General features: G+C 36.8%; 1 protein-coding gene across 3 annotated transcripts in view; it reads right to left on the minus strand.

Moving 5' to 3' along the window:
- The window catches only part of LOC113060484 (metastasis-associated protein MTA1-like), a 42,828-nt gene that overhangs the window by 3,092 nt on the left and 19,768 nt on the right, over positions 1–19,968 (minus strand). For 2 of the 3 annotated variants that reach the window (XM_026229422.1, XM_026229421.1), the window contains exons 4-16: positions 11,905–12,031; positions 10,001–10,064; positions 9,433–9,550; positions 7,969–8,071; positions 7,610–7,709; positions 5,674–5,862; positions 4,440–4,514; positions 4,297–4,355; positions 4,053–4,180; positions 2,247–2,398; positions 1,772–1,961; positions 965–1,054; positions 709–882 (exon numbers count right to left, since the gene is read on the minus strand). In XM_026229422.1, the coding sequence (XP_026085207.1) occupies positions 709–882; positions 965–1,054; positions 1,772–1,961; positions 2,247–2,398; positions 4,053–4,180; positions 4,297–4,355; positions 4,440–4,514; positions 5,674–5,862; positions 7,610–7,709; positions 7,969–8,071; positions 9,433–9,550; positions 10,001–10,064; positions 11,905–12,031 (1,569 nt within the window). The remainder of the gene's footprint in view (positions 1–708; positions 883–964; positions 1,055–1,771; positions 1,962–2,246; positions 2,399–4,052; positions 4,181–4,296; positions 4,356–4,439; positions 4,515–5,673; positions 5,863–7,609; positions 7,710–7,968; positions 8,072–9,432; positions 9,551–10,000; positions 10,065–11,904; positions 12,032–19,968) is intronic. The other variant, XM_026229423.1, reaches the window with a different exon arrangement.

Here is a 19,968-nt window from a genome sequence, read left to right on the forward strand (position 1 = left end):
ATATAGTACAGTACGGTATAGACTCCTGAAGAGTCATGTCACCCTACTGGTTCTAAGAGGTACTACATGCACTCTTCTGCTAATTCCATCTTTTACATACAGTAATACATGCTGCTCACAGCACTGAGGACCTGGTTTGAGCACGGCAACATGGAAACGACCATGAGCCATTTATCACAACCATATCAATCAGTGCATTAAGACCCCCAAATATAAATTAAAATATAATGTAAAATAAATCTGAAAAATCAGTATGGGGCTGAAGAAAAAGGATTTGCTGCTTTGGACAGAATGGTGCCAAGCTCATCAGAAACGTATATAACTGCTGAACACTAGTTTCTCTCCAAAGCCTTCACAGAGACAAGAGAGTAATGAAGCACTACGTGACAGCGGATCACACATTAGTGTTCATGATGATTGGGAAGCCCTTCTTTTGAATCTACGGTTACAGTGCCTTTAGTCTGTGTTTTTGGGATCTGATCTCCCGCAGGACTAATGATCCATGTGAGTCACCGCTGATCCGTTACCATGACAACCCTGAAAGCCATTCGGAGATTAAAGTAGCACGTGTGCGTGTGTGTGTGTGTGCTTTCCTATATGGGGGTTGGTGAAGACACGAGTGGGAGAGTTTAACAAAAGTGAATGAGACATCGCAAAAAGAGTAGGAAGAGAGTGTGTTGCGTGGGCAGCACAGAAAGAGTGACTTACACACACAAGCCGATGGCTTACCATCCAAACCGTTGTGCTGCTCGTAGCTGCGTTTGCCCAGGATGGTGGGGGAGCCGTTGTTGAGGATGGGCGTGGATTTGATGGGCGTCAGGCTGCCCACGGAAATGGTGGCTCCTCGTCGAGGGTCTAATTTGGGTGGGCAGGGGTGGGCCTCTGGAAAATGGTTTGAAAAGACATGAACAAAATGGCTTTGCTTGAAAATGTGAGAATTTGAAGGAAAGACAGCTTCACTCACCCAGATACCGAACCACTGACTCTAAAGGCTTCCTTACTGTCTGCTTGAGAGATGGAGGCTTTTTGGACATATCTGGCATCCTGATGGCACCTGAAATAAGAAATGCCTTTACAATTCTGTATTCTGATTAGGTTCGTGTGGTCAATGACACATTTTATTTTTAATTCAGAAATACAAGCACACAGACATAAAATCCATTTATTTTCTTTAAAACTCATCTTGAGATGCTTTTCATAATATTTTGATAATTTTTTTGAGGCAAAAAAAATAAAAATGCTTTTTTTTTTAAATCAGGGTGGAACAACTGATTTAATAATAGAGAAAAATATATATATATTTTTAAAAAAATGTATGGTAGTTTACATATTTTTTTTTATTATGTATACTTTTTTACTAGAACTTCTTAAAAAAATATGCAATGAAGGGGTTTTGATGAAACATTATTACTGTAAAATTAATATGAATAAAAATAATTTGTTTGCTAAATCAGTTCTGCAGTACAACCAATATACATAAAAAATTAATCTCTGACAAGATCAATAAGTTTCTTAAAATATCAGATATCAAATGATGGTTACAAAACATTACATTTTTGTGCCATTTCTAAGAACTTGTTTCATGTTTTAAACTACATACAAATAATAATAATAGATACCCTTATTTGTCATTGACCCACAAAAAAAAAAAAAAAAAAATTATATTTATATATATATATATATATATATATATATATATATTCCCTAAGAAATACCGTCATAGCAATTTAAACTTGAAGTGCCATATTCCCGTCTCACAGCAGATACTCACACTCTGTTTTGATAGCGGTAGTGTTGACAGGTGTGTACGGGTGTCTGGCCAAATATCTGGATCTCAACAGGTCCTGGCAGACGCGGCGAGCAGCTTTCGTCAGCTGAGACGTGTGCAGGTAGAAAGCCTGTCTGGTCTTAACGGCAAACTTTGGGCTTCCGCTGTGTCTCATGGGCAGACCGTGAGGACTCTGAACACAGACAGCCAGATGAAAGTCAAGTTCTGCGTGACTGCAAAATCTAACTATTGCATTTCACTTTAAAGTTCAAGTCCACAAATTTCACTTTTAAACATCTTTTAAACATAAAAGACAAAGTTTCGCTCGTTCAGAACATTCATTTAACAGTCACTTAGAGGCATAATAAAACAGAATTGCACAGTAAAAGAAAAAAACAGACTAAATAAAATGACTCGGGGGAGAGAGCTGAAGAATTGACTCTGGAGCATGTTTGGAGAGAATCCACTTCACACCCACCATGTTGCTGCGGTTAGGGCCGGGCCTCTCTCCATCCAGTCTGGTTGGCATCTTCAGACCTCCGTACTTTTTCCAGTAAGTCCAGCAGGAGGCACACAGTCGGCACTGCATGTTGGGCGGCCCCCATGAGTACCACTGATACGAGCTAGTGGCTGCACACAAACAAAACACATCAAACTCCTTCCAACAACACTCTGCTCTACTCGCTGTAACCTCAAATAATACTAAAGCTGGCACATAATAGAGAACAGGATTTATCCTCTCTTTTTTTAAATAAATATAAGTCAAATAAGTGCTCAGCTACTTTATTATATTCATCCTGTACTGGTTGGGACATTATTACTTGCTTATTTAATGTGCAATTATTCCAAGAGGTTAATCAAACATGACAAATGTCATTTAATGCAGAATAGTGTTACTATAGTATTATTTGTATTTATTGATATTTTGAATTAGCTTTATTTTTATTTTATTTAGCCGTTTCTGTCATTGTTGTTTTATTATTATTATTATTAAAAATATGACTATTTAACTATAATGATCTTTTTATGATTCATACTAACTATAATTATTTTTAATTAAATATTAGTTTGAATCATTTTAGAACTCAAATTATTTTAGTTAGTTGCCAAGGCATAATTTTTTAATTGTATTTTATAAAAAAAAAAAAAAAAAAAAAAAACACATTTTACACAACACAGTTTTCAACTTAATTAAAAACGTTTTGTGCATTTTGGCCTTTCAACTACATGACAAATGGGTTTTCGGGGTCTGATGCAAACTTTTGAAAATGGGTATTAAAGTGCAAGTTTTTGAAAGAAATACTATTATAATTTCACTTTTACAAGGTGTTTGGACAGAAATGTGTGTTGGAATGATAAAAATCCATCCATTCTCCATCCATTCAAGCTACATAAGTTACTTAGTTAAGAGCAGCGAGCGATTCTCTCCTTTTCTTTTTCTTGTTTGATTAACATTCTTAACATAGTCTAAGAAATGCACGGGTTATGCCCATCAAATATTTCCTTGACTATTTACAGGCACTTAAGACATAACCAACTGTTATACGTCGATACTCATCAAGACAGCCATTCAGAGATTATTTTGTGACAATTTTGTGCCAAAGACGTGAAAAATAACTCAATTTGGTATTTGCTTCATGTCTCAGAGTGTGTGCACAGAGACGATTTATGCACGAGTACCGCATTGAGATCTCTTTTGTGCCATCTTATGCTTGAATAGCTAAAAATGTTTAAACTGACAAGCCTTAAAACACACGAGAATGATTAACTTCCCGATCGTTCAGATGGATTTAGGGGGGTTGAAGCCCACATTAAATTAAATTAATGCATTTAGCAGACCCTTTATCCAAAGAGACTTATAGTCCCATTCAGGCTATCAACTTTTACCTATCATGTGTTCCCGGGGATACGAACCCCCAACCTTGCGCTTGACAGCGCAGTGCTCTACCAATTGAGCTATAGGAACACAATTATGGGCTAGAACCACCCCTGTCACTCACTATACACCATGACAACTACACAATTTGTAGAAAGAGAAAGCTAAAAACCATCAGAAGATAGTGAAAACTAAAAGAATGATTATATGGAGATGGATGACAGAGCAGCATGCAGTAAGGAACATTCATATCTGGGAGATACGTCAGTGAATTTGAGTAAAATCACAGGCTTTGCTTATCCTGTGCGAATGCTCCCCAGATAATACTAATCCCGTGCGAACAGAGCTTTAGTGAACAATAACAACACTGATGCAGAATTCATCAAGGTATAGCAGAAAAGAACTGACTGAAACAGCTCTCGCATGCTCTGCCCAATCCGACCGGCTGGCCTGGTGATCCCGGAAGAGCCCCTGCTCCGTTCACAAGCCCTGGCTTCACACTGTTCATGCTCAACTGGTTAGGGTTGGGCTTGTTACTGTAGAAGAAAGGCCATGACAGTTACTGGATTTCATCTGGTCAAAGTGCAATCACTCAAAGCTTATGGTGAAATGGCAAATCCAGGGTTGAGCTTCAACCTATTGAAATACTCACTAGTTTGGGATGTAGACCTGCTTTAACTTGCTCTCAGCCTCGGCTGCTTTTAATCGTTTCTGTACAAAACAAAAGCCGGTTAGTCTCAATGTCAAAAGTTTTCAACTTGTACACAGAGACTTGAGACAGCCGTGCTGGATTACCTGCTGAACGTATCTGTCTGTGGTCTTCCACATGTAGTAATACTCAATGATGCTGGTCAGAGACTTCCAAGGAAGCTGGAATAAACATTTTTTTAAAAGATCATTTAAAATTAATACTAAAATCATAAACAAGATGGCCGTTTATTACATTTATAACCCCATTTAGGTTACAAGAATTTACTTGCATTTATCTTTGAAACACAAGTTAAGATATTTTTTATGAAATCTGAGAGATTTCTGCTCCTCCATTGAACACTCACACGGTCCAAAACTTTGATGCTTAAAGACATTGTCTCTATAAATTGAGCAGTTTAAAGTCTTCAGAAGAGACATGATCAATTTACATAAGGAACATTTAGGCTTTTTTCCCCCACAAATGAACACTGATCACGAGAGAACATCTCATATGGTAAATATAGGTGAAGGTTTGGTTAGATGGGCTTTTAATAAAAGGACAAAAAGGCTGAGAGAATATTAAAAAGTACTTTATTTGTGTTCTGGAGATGAACAAAAGTCTATGACCTTTTAAAACCCTCACACATGAAACTGTTCAAATCACTGACTGATGCAGCTGAAGTGACTCTTTAGGTGCAGCTCACTGCAGGTGTAGATTATGAGTGAACCATAATTACAGTTTTGGTCTTCCATACACAATTTCAAATGAGTCATATGGACTCTTTTATGAAGCTTTTTTTTTGGAGTCTTTGTAACTTTTCTTAATGCATTAAAATATTTAAACATAACAGTTGTTTTGCTTCACAGAAGGCAATCATATAGATTGAAAAAGCAAAATCAAATGGGTGTGTAAATGATTTGAGTTTTCATTTTTGGTGAAACAAATCTTTTTTTTCTAAGGAAGTCTGTTTGTGATGGCAAACCTCCATTTCCCATCCTTTGTGTCCCTGAATAAGCTGCTTCACTTCTTTAGGGTGTGCCCATTTTCCATGCCTGGCTCCTCCCTGTTTCTCTAAGTACAGATTTCTGACTGAAACCCAGAGCCTAAACACTCAGTGCTGCACATACACCCATCAAGCACCAGATGGCAGAGTCAAACACACACTTGGCACGCTCTCTGTCCCCTAAACAAAGGCAGTTTATCAGTCATCACTGCCACAATTACCTTAGCATATGCTGTTCAAATCTTTTCAAAGCCATGCTATGCTTTAGTACAAATAAGTGAAATTCAGCCTGATCACCCTTCTGCTTGTGCAAACACCGCTTGGGATGAACTTACAAAGTCTTGCTGGATATCAGTGAAGTCTTTGCCGTATTTCTCCAGCGCTTCCTCGAACAGGTTGGCTTCGGATGCGCTCCATTCCTCCATTTCATCCCGGCAGAGCACCGGCCCACCCTGGGGTACGAGTGCCGCGATGGCCCGCGTCATGTCATAGCCGTTCTTATGCAACGTGTCCATGGCATGAAACTGAAAATCAAAAATTTTACTTAAGAAAACATCATGAACGACGGCTCGAATTCAAGATTCGTCATCCAAACATCCAAATTGTTTTCAGCAGAAAATCTGAATTGCTCAATCCTGGGAACAACATTGACACTAGATGAAGAGGAATTGTGTGGGCAGCTTGTGTATGTTTATGCATGGAGATATTGCCCTCTGGCATCTTTCCTTCATTTTTTGTACACAACGGGCAGAGTTGGGTGGCTGGAGAGTGGAAAGCATGCTCTGATGTTCTTCTCGTACAGCGTATATGCTGAGACTGAACACTGAGCTGGCAATAGGCCTGTCGCAATTATTACATAATCGCCCAGTGGGGATTATTTGAGATGATCACTGTGCACTTTAAATTCTAATCACATTTTGCCACTTATATTATGAGTTTGAGCATCCTGACAGAAACACTAGCTCAAAAAATGGCATGAGTTTGACTGGCCAATGGCATTGTTGAACTTTTGCACACATTACCTTTAAGCAAAATGGAAATCGGACACACTAAGATTGATGGTAAAACCAAAAATGCAAATTTTTAAAGTAGCCTTTATGTGAAATAACTATACATTTAATTAATAGAATATGATATCTAAAACACAACAATGCCTCGTTTTTCCTTAAACAGGTGTTAATGAAATAATATTTAGACTCCAATAATTAAAAAAAATATATTGACTGAACTTCAAAACAGTTCAATTATTCATTTAATTATTCAGTCTATGTTGTTTAATACAATTCTGACTTTAAATAAACTATTACAAACCGAGTAGATATTTTTGTTGACTACTTTGACAGGATACTACAAACTAACTAAACTAAATCTTAAATTGACTTTCGGCTGATATAAACACATCTGTGCTTACACAACAAAGGACAAAAGGTTTATTTTCCATTTCTAAAAGGAAAAGGCGGCTCCTTTTTTTAATGTATCACACAAGATGCTGGTTTAAATGGCCTTTCGCTCCCTGTGCTAGTTCGTGGATACAAACGGAATCTGTAATTGCATTTGCATTTTTAATGCAATGTGCATCCATACGGTCTCTTTCCCATCAATATATTCTATCATCCTTTAATTGTCCACATTTACACTAAATCTGACTAAAACTAGATCATATCCTGCACACATTGCTTCTCCAAATCAATTATTCTACTATCAGATATTAATCATTTCTGTTAAAAATATATATAATATTAATAATAAATATTATATATATATATATATTTTTTTTTTTTTTTTTTTTTTTTTTTTTTTACTGTTGGCATTTTCTGTTTTTAGTGTATTATATTCCAGTTTGTCTATACAGGTTATCAGACAAAAGCTAAATAACATGCAATGCCAAAGATAAGATGAGAAAAGATGATGATGAAAAATAATGATATAATAATGAAAAAGCATCACGGATGTTCAGGATTATCCATCGTATTAGCTAGGCTGTATTCAACATTTTAGAATAAGATGAGAAAAAAAACATTTATTATGCCTCTGTTGACAGGATTAAATGTCACAATCTATTGTAATGTAATGCATTGTGAAGTATTGTAATATTATCTGGCTATAATACAACCTCAGATGTTTGAGTCACTATAAAGAACAGAAAATCTGTAACATTGGCGGCCATCAGAATTGGACTGCCATTAATTAGTATGAAGCTGCTGAGCTTTACTACAGTGTGAAGTCTTCCAGCAGCGTGTGGAGCGTGCGCGAGTGTGAGATGTGCTGTACCAGTGTGATGTCTCTGGAGGCTGCCGCAGCGCTCATGTGCAGACTGGGCTGCCGAACTGAACTGCTGCAGTCTAGAGCCCGCGCAAACGTACCCACAGACCTGCAGGGGAGGGGCGTGGGGGAAGTTGAGAAAGAGAGGGGGAAAAAAGTGAAAGAGAGTGAGAGAGATCGAAATATACAGTTTTAAATAACTGGGTATAGAATAGTACTAATATATATATATATATTATTTGGGAGGCATCTTCAGAATTTCATAGTGGAGGTTTTTGTTGTTTATTGTCTTTTAAACTCAGTGATATGTTCACGACAGTCTGACACAGGAAAAATAAAGCAAATCTGTTCCTGCTGCAGAATCTTACCGAGCCACGACGAGGAACTGGTCGATCTGTTTCTCGGTGAGGGGGTTGCTGGGATCCCACACCTTCTCCTCCAGTTTCTCCAGCTCCCGACCATCATCCTCTCCTGACAAACCAACACCCACAGATCACAATCACTACACGTGATGTTTCGCTTTCTTCCTGAAGCCAGCTTTCACCTGATGTGAACTTTATTTAGTTCTTACAGTTAGTATAACTGTAGTGTAACTACATCAATATAATGACCAAGATGTTTAACTGGGTGCTATCTGGCATTTTGAGATTACCTCAATCGGGTATTTAAGTCTGTATGAAATCACAAATTGCAAATCTCTATTGTGACAGGTTACGATGCAGTTCAAACATCATTAGAAAACTGACGTCACTGCGAGGAGAGGGCATGTCGATACTTTTAGTAAAGATTATAAGGGTGCATAAATAAAAAAAAAAAATGACTTATACAGATAAATCATTTATAATAAACACTGCAATATTTCATATAAAAACAAGAATTGTCCATTTTGAATTCATGATGCCATGCTTGGCCAAGTAACAAGTATTTACCCTCTTCTCCTGCTTTTTAACGGATAACATTCTTCTAATTCAGTTTATTTTTGAGTCTATTCTACATACAGAAAATATTGTCAAATCATGTAAACTCTCATCATAAAATGGCATTTTCCTTTCATAATGTGATACATTTACAAGTGAAACAATATTCCTCTATCTGTGATTGATTTAGGTGATTTGACTTGGATCTTTTTAATAAATCAGCTGATTCAGTTCACACAAACTGCTCTAAACAAATGACACCAATCTATGCTGTGTTTTCTAAAAAGCAATGGGAGGCAATGGTTTCTATTATCTATTTATGTTTATGATGCTTTGGGGAAAAGCAAGCTTGGTTTATCAATGATCCGAATAATTTGCGAAGCTTGAAAGCTCCAGTTCCTATTCAATATCTCTAGATAGTATTCAGCGTCCAGTATATTTTAAAACATGCTTGTTTTGCATTAAACAAAGTTATTTTATCATTTAAAACAAATCAATAAAACCACCAATATAGGAAAGTGTTGAATAATTATGATTTTTTTAAAAGAAGTCTCAAAAAGGCTAAAAAAAAAGCTGCATTTATTTGATTAAAAATGAAGCAATATTATGATAAAAACGTTAAAACTGTAAAACATTACTACTATTTAGAAGTATTTTTTTTTAAAGCAACATTTTCTGCAGCCATCACATGATTCTTCAGAAATCATGCTTATGTGCTGATTTGCCATTCACAAAACATTACCTATTATCAATGTTGAAAACAGTTGTGCTGCTCAAGATTTTTGTTCGATGTTAGTTTAAGGAGAGATGCAAGACGAGAAAACAGCTGTTAAATATGTGGTGGGTAAATGGTCTCATCTGAAGAGCTCAGAGCTGTGACCATGTCTAACTCAATAAGTCGAAGAGACATCTCACCCTCTTTGAGGAGGTCAGTGATGTCAGCCTGGTACTTATTTCCCACTCTGATCTCTCCCTTATCAGCCAGCAGAGTCTTCTGCTGAGGGTCATATACCAGCGAATAGAAAAAAGCATCCTGCAAAACCAAGAGACACCTTTTAAGGCCAAAAACATGCAAGTAAACAAATGCAAAGCTTAATTTTCTGCATCGTTGCATCAAAGACAGGAATGCACACCCAAGTACAGCACACTTGTAATGCGTTGATCAAACTTATGCATACATGCACAGGTAAAGTATGTTCCTGGCCTTTAATATAAACACAGACAAATGAACCAGTGTTTGAGATATTAGTGGACTGGCTTGACTCTTTGTTAAGTCTCCAGTCTCCTCATTACTAAATATGAGGAGGAACATAGTGGGTCAACACACTGAATTATTCATCTGGATCGGGACTCAAAACCAGCTCTCATAAACACACACATCAGATAAACATTTCCCTCTTGCAGGCATACTGTGAAGAGTGCAAGTAAATTCATGCAATCGAAAGCATTTGCACATGCGTAGAAACAAATCGGTGGCACTCACCTCTCGGTCTAAATAGGACTTGAGGGCTTCTGTCTCATTCAGAAGTGTAACACAGCATTTCCCCCTGAAAAAACACACACAAACAAGCAGATTTATCAGTGGATTGAATCACATAACCTTGTATAACATTAAATAGATCTGAATCACTTCACATAGTTCATTCACAGTACTGCTTGACAGAAGCTGTGTTTGGCTGTGGTTTAGAAAATGACCATATTAGAGGGAAATGATCATGCATGTAGTCTGACATTTGTTATATCATTCCATTTAAAAATGTATCTCACAATTTAGAAAGTAAAAACCTATTGAATATATTGGAAGCCAAATGTCAGAAAACTGATACTTCCTTGCTGGTTGTAGTTAAACCGGTGCATTGGTTCACAGCAGCTTATCTAACTGGCTTCAGCTGAGCTTAGTTTTGCAAGTAAAGGTTATTTAAAAAAAAATAAAAAATCTAGTAGTCTGATTAACAAGGATTTGTCTTCAATCAAGACAATGGCATGTTCTTTTTTGAAAGTACAATATGTATAAAGTTTGAAAAAGTTGAAATAAAAAAACCTGGTCCACAAGATTAAGATATTTGCTTATAATGCATAGAATTTGCTTATAATTAAAACTTTATTTGTACTTTAAATGACCAAGTTTGCATGAATTACAACTCCTGACAGATCCCAGAGCTTAAAAAGATCTAGAGAACATAAAACCAACAAAGTTACATGCAAACATAACAGCTGCCGTAAATATCCTTCATCTTTCCAGAATCATATCAATATAAATTGTGGTAAAACGGGCAAGAATATAATTTTTAAAAAATGCTACACTGCAAAAATCTTTTTTATTCAAATTATTTTCAAGTAAGAATTTCAAAATATTTCCTTTGAGCAAGATCAACTGACAAATAAAATAAACTTATATTTCCATTTGAATTAAGTTTATTTTCTAACAAACAGACTTAATACAGTTTTTTCCCCAAATTAAATGTATCTTGCTTTAAGGTTAATTCGATATTTACCTCAAAAACAAAACTAAAATGCTGAATAAGTAATGTTTTTGGCATTGTAGCCGAAGCCCTCACATGAGATTTGAGCAAATCCTGAATTCTAACTTAACTCAGTTGTGTTTATTAATGCCACTTACATTTTAAAAACATTTAAAGACTATTATCTGTATTTATATATAAAGGGGTTTTCCAAACATAATCCTTTTTTTTTGTGTTCACTGCCAGTACCCCGTCCATGTTTTAAGGTCACTGCAAATAAATAAAACCGAAGGAAATTACCAATCAACCATATTTAAAAACCGAGTCACTGTTTCAACTACAGAGACAGATGATGCTCGCCGTCCACCTTCCATCACCGAAAGAAAGAATTAATGTCAAGCTCACTCCACCCTTGGGTCCGACTTTCTCCGCAAACACAAAAGATGATTTACATGTTCACGAGGCAGACGTGACCTGGCCAGCAACTCCGGTTTGTAAGTAGGACACGAGCGGATGTGGTGGTTTAAAGGGCAGCCTTATGCAGAATGGCTGCTTTCCTGAGAACGACGACTTCACAGCAACTTCCAAAATAGAAAGTGGGCATGATCCTCATTTAATGGTTCTATTCACATATACAGATGACTTGACGAAAATACAAGCCCTTGAGCAAAAACAAGACTGACTCAATTTTCAATTACTCTCCGCTGAATTCGTAGCGATGAGAGAGAAGCGTGAATGAACGAGAGGTTAAAACTCTCGTGCTGTGCTGGGGACTCCATTAGGCCAGAACATGAAAAAGACTGAAGGGAGCCAGTATGTGTGACTCACACGCAGACGCTAATGAGAGAGAGTCCAGTTGGCTGTTAGAGAGAGCGCCGCAGAATGAAGCATATCCTCAATATCCACAAAGCTTTTTGTAGGTTACCTGATGTGTGTCGCGGGCAGAGACTCCAGCTGTCTGGAGAGGAAGAGCTCTCTGTGTCTCAGCTGATGCTTCTGTTTCTCTGGGAGATCCACCATTTCAGGGTTCTCCATCTCCTCTTCCATTTCTCCTAAAAGGCAAGGGGAAAAGATAAACAACCTTAATATGTCCTTTTTAATACTATTACAGAGGTGATGCTGTATGTTAATGCTGATTGGCTGATTTTCATAGTTACATATGCACCAGAATGTTTAAAAGTAGTAAGCATTTTTTAATATTGGCCATAACATGAAAATTATAAATTGCATTGAAGCCACAAATCTATTGACTCCAGGTTCTCCCATGTGACATTTGCACCTACTGGAACATGTATCAGTTTTCATTTATTTCTGAATGATCTAACACAATAATTACCCAAAATAATATATCTTTCGTGCAATTTAAAGGTGCAGTGTGAAACCTTGACAGCTAGTGGTTGAAATGGGTACTATTGTCCAAATTCAAAATACTGGAGAGAGCTGTGTTTCCTGCCCCCTCCTCCTCAGACCTGCCACGCTCGTGGGTTGCCAGATTGAGGATCATAAAATAGGAATAGTCAACAAAACAAAAACAGACATTGGACAATGGAACCCACATTTCAAAGTGGAATAACTGGCTGTGGGATTGTTTTTCAGAGAAATAAGTATGTGATGTTGTAAATTTAGTACAGTAAAAACTAAAATTGCGTACATCACCTTTAAGCAATTTTTTGTCATTTCATATCATATGTGCCATGATGTAATGCAATATGGTATATAAACAATATCCCATCCAGTCAGAACATATTCCATTTAAAATTTCTAATGAAATTTGAAAAACCAATGTCAGTCAATCACTATTTAGCAAGCTAATGCTAAAGGAGCATACACATACTGCAGATTTCATGCATTTCATTATAGAATTTCTGCATTTCACACAACTGCTTTTTCATTATTTTTATGTAAATATTAGTGCTGTCAAAATTAGCGCGTTAACGCATTCGATTAATTTGAAATATTTAACGCGTTAAAACAAAATAACGCAATTAACGCGGTTGCAGTTTTTTTTATTTCCAGTTGTGGCCTATGTGTGTTCAACGTGCAAAGAAATATGGATAAGACCAAGGAAGGACTTTTAGACGGAAAGTTTCAGTATAAAACTCTGCCGGATTACTCTTCAGTCTGCCACAAGAAACATTACTCTTCATTTAGTCTGCCACAAGAAACAGCAACATTAAAATCATGAACTCAAATGTCATTGTTTAAAAAAAAACAAAAAAAAACAATGACTGTAACAGTGCGTAAATCAGACCTTTCTGTAACGCTAACGTTAATAAGCTTAAACGAAAATAACGAAATAGTTGTGTAGCGGAGCATTTTTTGTACACAGTGCCGCGAACTGTCAATCACTCCTGAGCGCGTGCATCACTGTCCTCCTAGCAGCTGCAGCAACTTGCGCTCTCTCTCTTCATCAAGCTTTAAAACAAAAAGATCATATTGTCTTTGTGCATAGGCTATAGATTAATTAGATAAATGAATATCTAAATTTGTGCCTTGCCGTCTACGGTATTTTTTTAGAACTTAGAAAAAAGATGCTGCAGCCAATGAACAGCCAGCGGGGGAGGCAGGACGACTCAACCTCCGCAGACAGTTTTTAATGTTTATCAGACAATAAATACTCAAGATTTTGCTTTAGTATAACTCACAACGAGTTTCACACACCTTCTCCGGCCACGTTGAGTTGTTGACACTTAACAGTGGGAAAAGCGACATATGTGCTATTCACTTGTATAACTTAAGGGTGAATGGGTAATGTAGTTTCTGCTCTGGGTGGGATGAATTAGGAAGCTTGCATTGTGAAGGGCGCTCTGAAAATCGGCAGTGCAGGTAAAAGATTAAAACCTCTATTAAAACAGATGTCCAAATGAGCGTACCGGTACGCTACAAGCACGTTCTGGGCGCACAGAGAGGTGGCGGTACGCTCAAGAGCTATATTTGGAAGTGGCGGTACTGAGTACCGGTGCGTACTGGCCCACTTAAAGCACTGGCAATGACTATACTTTGGAATTTTTTTGCAGTCCACTTAGAATTCAACATGGAAATCATTTTTGTTTTTTATTGGCATTGATTGTTTTGAAATTCAAATGGTACTTACATGCCTGTGTTTTTATTTCTGTAATAAATATGGCTTTCAAGCCAACAGTTAATTTGGAGGATATTGATGGTTTATTGCAGGTATGTTGTTTACATGAGAAAATCTGTGTTACAAGTTAAACAAAAATTCCAATAAACAATCATATTTTGAATTTAAATAGTTTCTTTGTCTTGAGTTTACATTAATTATTTAGATTTTACATTTACATATCCAAAAAGTTTCAGTCTTTTAATTGCGATTAATTGCGATTCATTTTAAAAAATTGTGCGATTAATTAGTTAATTTTTTTTAATCGATTGACAGCACTAGTAAATATCCTTTTGACCATTGCACTTGTGATTTTGTTCTAAAAATGTGGTGCTCAAGTTAAAATTTCAACTTTAAATAATGTGCTAGGAGACCTTTTCTTTTCTTTGCCGTGCCTTGCAATTTTAAACACAACAATGCCTTATGTATGAACTACCCCTAAGGCTATCACATTCACAATTACTTTTGATCACACTGAAGGTCATAGATTACAACCTGGCTAAAAGTATTGCACTTTGGTTTGTAACTCACACTGTACTATTTGTCACAGACATGAATGTAACCCCAAATCACAAGGTTGGTTGAGGAGAAAAACCCATGTAAACTACATGAAAGGAGGAACCATGTAAGACATATCTAGCGATCAAGATATTTTAGGCCACTTTACACCTGCAACGAACTTGTCCTTTCTGTGATCATGATGAGATCTGACTTGATCACATAAAAAGCCAGGTATTAAAAAAAAAAGACAACCCTAAAAGCTGCATAGCAAATTAGCAGCACACTAAAATCCACTTCGTAATCACAGCAATAGACCTTTTTCCAAAAAGAAAAAAAAACTTTGTAGTTTTTGCATACTAAAGTAATGAGTTTTGAAAATTATGTGATCTAGGACCGTGGTTCGCAACTTGTTTAACTGTAATTTGAAAAATAGATACTACAAGATCTGAATGGTTCTCACTCTTTTTAATCAATTAATTTCCATGACTTCATGATTTAACGGATACAGATTTGCCTAATAAAGTATTTTAGAGCTTGACATAACTATAAAATTGTTCATCAAAATGCCTAATATTTATTCATTTATATGACTTTGAGGTCTAGAAATCACAACAAGACAGTGGGATCTCTGGTTCTTCTAAAGTAAAGAAAAATTAAACGGTGAATAAAATACTAATGATCTTTTCTTTTTTGTGGTTTTGTCTAATTTTAATCATTTTGAGGCCACTTGGAAGTACGCTGAGGTCCTAGTGGCCCCCAACCTCCTGATTTGAGAACCAATGATTTAGGACTTTAATACAGCGCATGTCTTTGGTCTGTGTACAGCCTGTAAATGTATCCCTCACAGCATAATTCTGATCCACTAAATTCAATATTCAATATAATTCAATATGATGTCTTCCTTTGACTGACATACATGCATCTACCCATCTATTTTTTTCTATTCACAGCAACTTACAACAAACAAGTAAAACCTTGGGGCATTTAACCCTGTATAGTCTAATGTCTCATATTTGATATGCAAAGGCCTCTATATTAACAACATGATTAAACCCTTGCTGAAAAACCTGTTGTACACAACCCACTGCATGCCTTCTGTCATCTGAGTGATAGTTCATACTTTTCTTAAACAAAATCCTTGAGTGAGAGATCCATATTCTCACTATATCATTCTCTATGGACCACAAAAGCATGATGAATTAAATATGATACTAAAAATCATTTATGCATTTATTTATTCTTAATAAAAAAAAAAGCCTGTCTTGACAAACCCCACATATATGTGCTGTAGGAGGCAGAGTGCGGCAGAGAATGATAAGTGGGAGAGTCGGGAGAGAGAGAGGAAGGGAGGGACGGAGAGAGAGAAACCAGTGAGCGTGCTTCAATTCATTTGGAGTTTCATTAGTGAAAGAGAGAGAGACAGATGGAGATGGAGGGTAAGGCAGCAGAACAAAAAGAAACAAGAGATTTAAAAAAAACAAGATGTTTGTCTGAAATCAATAAGTATTCCCTCCTCTTCACCACACGCTCCAACATTTAGCACACGTCCGCCTGTCACAAGCTATCTGGTTTTATCTTGCTCTGAAGAAATCTGAACCTACAGTAAACACGAGCGAGTGGTCACTTTACAAGAGCTGCACATTACAGCCGTACGTGGAGCATCAACACCCCCTGCTGAGATCCATGCGGAGCGAGGGATAGAGATGGACCCTGAAACAGAGACTGAACGGGAGAAGATGACGCAAAATATACAGGGCAAGAGAGAGAGGAACAGCCCTGTGGCTATGAGCAGCCTGCCGCGTCCTTGAGAGCCGTCGAGAAGAGAGGAGCTGAACTCAGTAGTAAACTCTAGTTGTAGTTTTGAGAAAGAGAGAGGGAAAAAGCTAACCATTTGGCCCTGCATCCCGCCTATACTCAACAAATTACCTCTCCATTTCACCTGTCTTAACCAATTATCAATTATTGATGAATGAATCGCCTTACCAGGCGGAGGGCAAGAAGAGAAGAGGAGGTCGGGCTGAGAATGGAGAACCGTTTTTATTCACAACTTCTTCATTTTCGAATGATTTAACGTGTTTGGTTCTGTTAGCGGTTCTTGAACGTCTGCATTCATCTGCTGATCATGAAACTCGTGAGGTTTAAATGTGAAGATTTGTTGGGTTCTAATCAGAAGGACTAAACTAGATTTGCACATTTTTTGAACAAAATGGTAATGCTTGTCCATGCAAAACTCACTATGAAGCTACAGGGTGTTGTGGATGGTTCTTGACAGTTGCTTTCTGGTTCAAGTAGAAATAGTCCACTTTCATATGTCTATGATAATCTGGTCTCTAGATAAGACTCTCTGTAAATCTACTTTTTAATGGTTTTATCATGTGACAGATGATTTTTGTTGTTGTATATCCAAAAAGTAATAACACATATCTCTTCAACAAACCAAATGATTCATGTCCATAGCACAAATTGTGTAGGGGAAAACAATTAAGGACAAATAACCCGAGGTAGGGTCGGGAATCTTCAAACTGTTCTTATTCTGTTGTCTTCATTAAAAAGTATTTTCCTGACATTGGATTATGTTAATTGTTCTTCAACATTTTTTATTTTTTGTATCCCTGCACTAATATAAAGAAAAAAAAAAAAAAATAAGATGGTTTAAATTACATTTTAAACCATTTCAAATGTGTTACTGATGCTGGGGACACAGAAACACAAAATATGCGCACTCTAAAAAACGAATGTTTTGGCTGAACAACAACAAAACTCTTGAGTTATGAAAACCTCTCGTGAAATTACGTTAAACCAAAAAACGACGAGTTAGAGAAACTTAATTTGTAGCATAAACACAAATTAAGTAAATTATTCAAAAAAGTTGTTACTAATTTCTAAAATAATCGAGTCCAATTAATCGTATTTATTTGAATTGAAATGAACAGTTAGCATAGCAAATGGTCATTGGAACATTTTAGCATCTACATTTAATGAACAAGTAAAATATTAGTTGGCACTGGCATTAGCAAAGTCATTGCTCATATGGTTAATGTAGAGTACTCTCACGAAGCCACCCACAACCTAACCACAAGCTGTTAAATATAACAGCATTAAACACTCAAATGTCTTTTCCTTTATTAAAAACGCATAAATGATATCTTAAGTCACTATAGAGTCCTACGAAAAGCATGTGGGAACTAGAAGTCCACTGCCAAATTTTCAAAGTTGTCAAAACAACAATAAAAGGTATATTTTTATTCCCCCCTCACATGCAGACACTAAATACAATAGGCACAGCCATAACCATGCTCCAAAGCCTCCATCCAAGAAGCTGTGGCCAGAAACACACACATTTTCGCTTTGTATGTCCCTTGCGTTCATATTAACCCACACCACACGCAACCTTTTTTTGAGAACGACATGAGAAGATATGGAGTTGAATTCCAGAGCCTTTTTCCAACCCTTGTTTGTTTTCCAACCCTTGTGCCCTTCTAATTCAGGAAGAAATGTGAAACACACAGACATAGCTCGCTAGGACAGCCATGACTCAAAGCGGTTGTGCTCAACACTGAGAGGTTGAGCAGAAAGCACAAAGAAGTGGAGCGGCGGAGGCCGACGAATGAGGTGATTCCAGTGAGTAGTTCACAGCAGGGCCAGGTCTCTCTCTCGTCACACACGGCGCCTCACTGCCTCATGCTCTCAGGGCCCAGCGAGGCGGAGCCAGCATCACAGAGAGCAAAATATTTCATCTGTGAGTCACAGCACCCGCACGCTGCTGACTCCTCCAACACTGGGAGTCGAGTTTACACATCACAAGCTCTGCTGGGTTACACCGAGGGTCAAAGAGCACTAAAAAGAAGATTTCTACCATTTCTGGAGAAAGTCTTATCTTGCCCGTAAAGAACTTAGAAAGAAAATAAATAAAAACGAAAGATATAATTAAGAAATAAATGAGAAAAAAAAGAAATGACTAAAAAGAAAATAGAAAATACATTAATAAAGGGAAATAAAATTTGAAGAAAAATATAGAGAATAAATACAAATAAAAAAGGAAAAGAGATCTAAAATAAAAAGAATATATAATAAAAGAATAAATAGTTTGCCAAAAAGTAATAAATAAATAAATAAATGAACAAATGCATGAATAAAGGAAAGGAAGGAAGGAAAGTATAAATTTGGTAATATAAAAAGAACAGAAGTAAAAGAATAATAACCAAAGATAATAAATTACCGAAAAAATATAAAAATTAAAGAAAAAAAGAAAAAGGAAGAAAAAGAACAGAACTAAAAGGAAAAATAAAAATAACAATAAATGAATTACTAATAAATAAAAATGGATGAAAAAAAGAAAGGAAAAAATAAATGCATGAAAGAAAGAACAAAAAAAAATAAGAAAATAGATAAAAAGGAAAGAAAAAAATGAATGAATGAATGAAGCAGTAATAATGCACAATGGGTCACAGCACTGATTCTAGCTCTTGTATGAAGGCACATGAGCCAACACTGAACTTGGGTCTTCTATCTTCCTCACTGGTTAGACTTTCCCCTCATTCTCCCTCTACTCTGTCACTTTTCTTTTTCCTTCCACTCTTCCACTCATTCTTCAACTCCCTTTCCCTTTTCCAAAGGCAGAGACAGGATGTAGCCCACACCCATGCGGTGAACAACCATTCCTGCCATGCATTTTTCACATATTGCAAATGTCTGAAGGTCCACGGAGATGCTGCTGGCATTGAGGAGAGATCCATAACACACACGCACACACACACACACACACACACACACACACACACGCATAGACAGAGTTCCTCTTGACTGCATCTGTGTGGTCCATATAAACAAATAGGCTTCACGGCCTCAGAATCAGACTTGTGTGTTGCAGACTGAAGCCGAAATCTCTTTTATACGCATAAGCACCGTGTCTAAACCCGTACTCACAAACCACTCAGATACCTGATGACAAATCTCTACAGCAGCCATTTTGGAGGAAGGTTTTGTTCACAGTAGGAACAGATTCACTTTTAACAGACTCACAACTACAGTTCATTCAAGAGAGGAGGGCGTTTTAAGGGCTGTCACTCATATGAACATTGCATAATGGATGACACAAATATCTTGCAGCTTTTTTTCCTGAACCTTTAACAAGATTTAAAGGATTAGTTCACTCCTTTTACTCATTTACTCATCCTCATGTCTTTCCAAACCCACCTCCTTCCATCGAACACAAAAATAAGGGTATTCTGAAGAATGTCAAGGTTGCTCTTTTTTCATATAAAGTAAACGAATGAGAGCTAGGGATGTAAATAAAAAAAAAAAAAAAAAACAGCACTAAACCAGGTTTGATGCCAATGACAATCAGTCACGATATGCAATAAATAT

Source organism: Carassius auratus, chromosome 42, assembly GCF_003368295.1.
Source record: "Carassius auratus strain Wakin chromosome 42, ASM336829v1, whole genome shotgun sequence".
Lineage (NCBI taxonomy): Eukaryota > Metazoa > Chordata > Actinopteri > Cypriniformes > Cyprinidae > Carassius > Carassius auratus.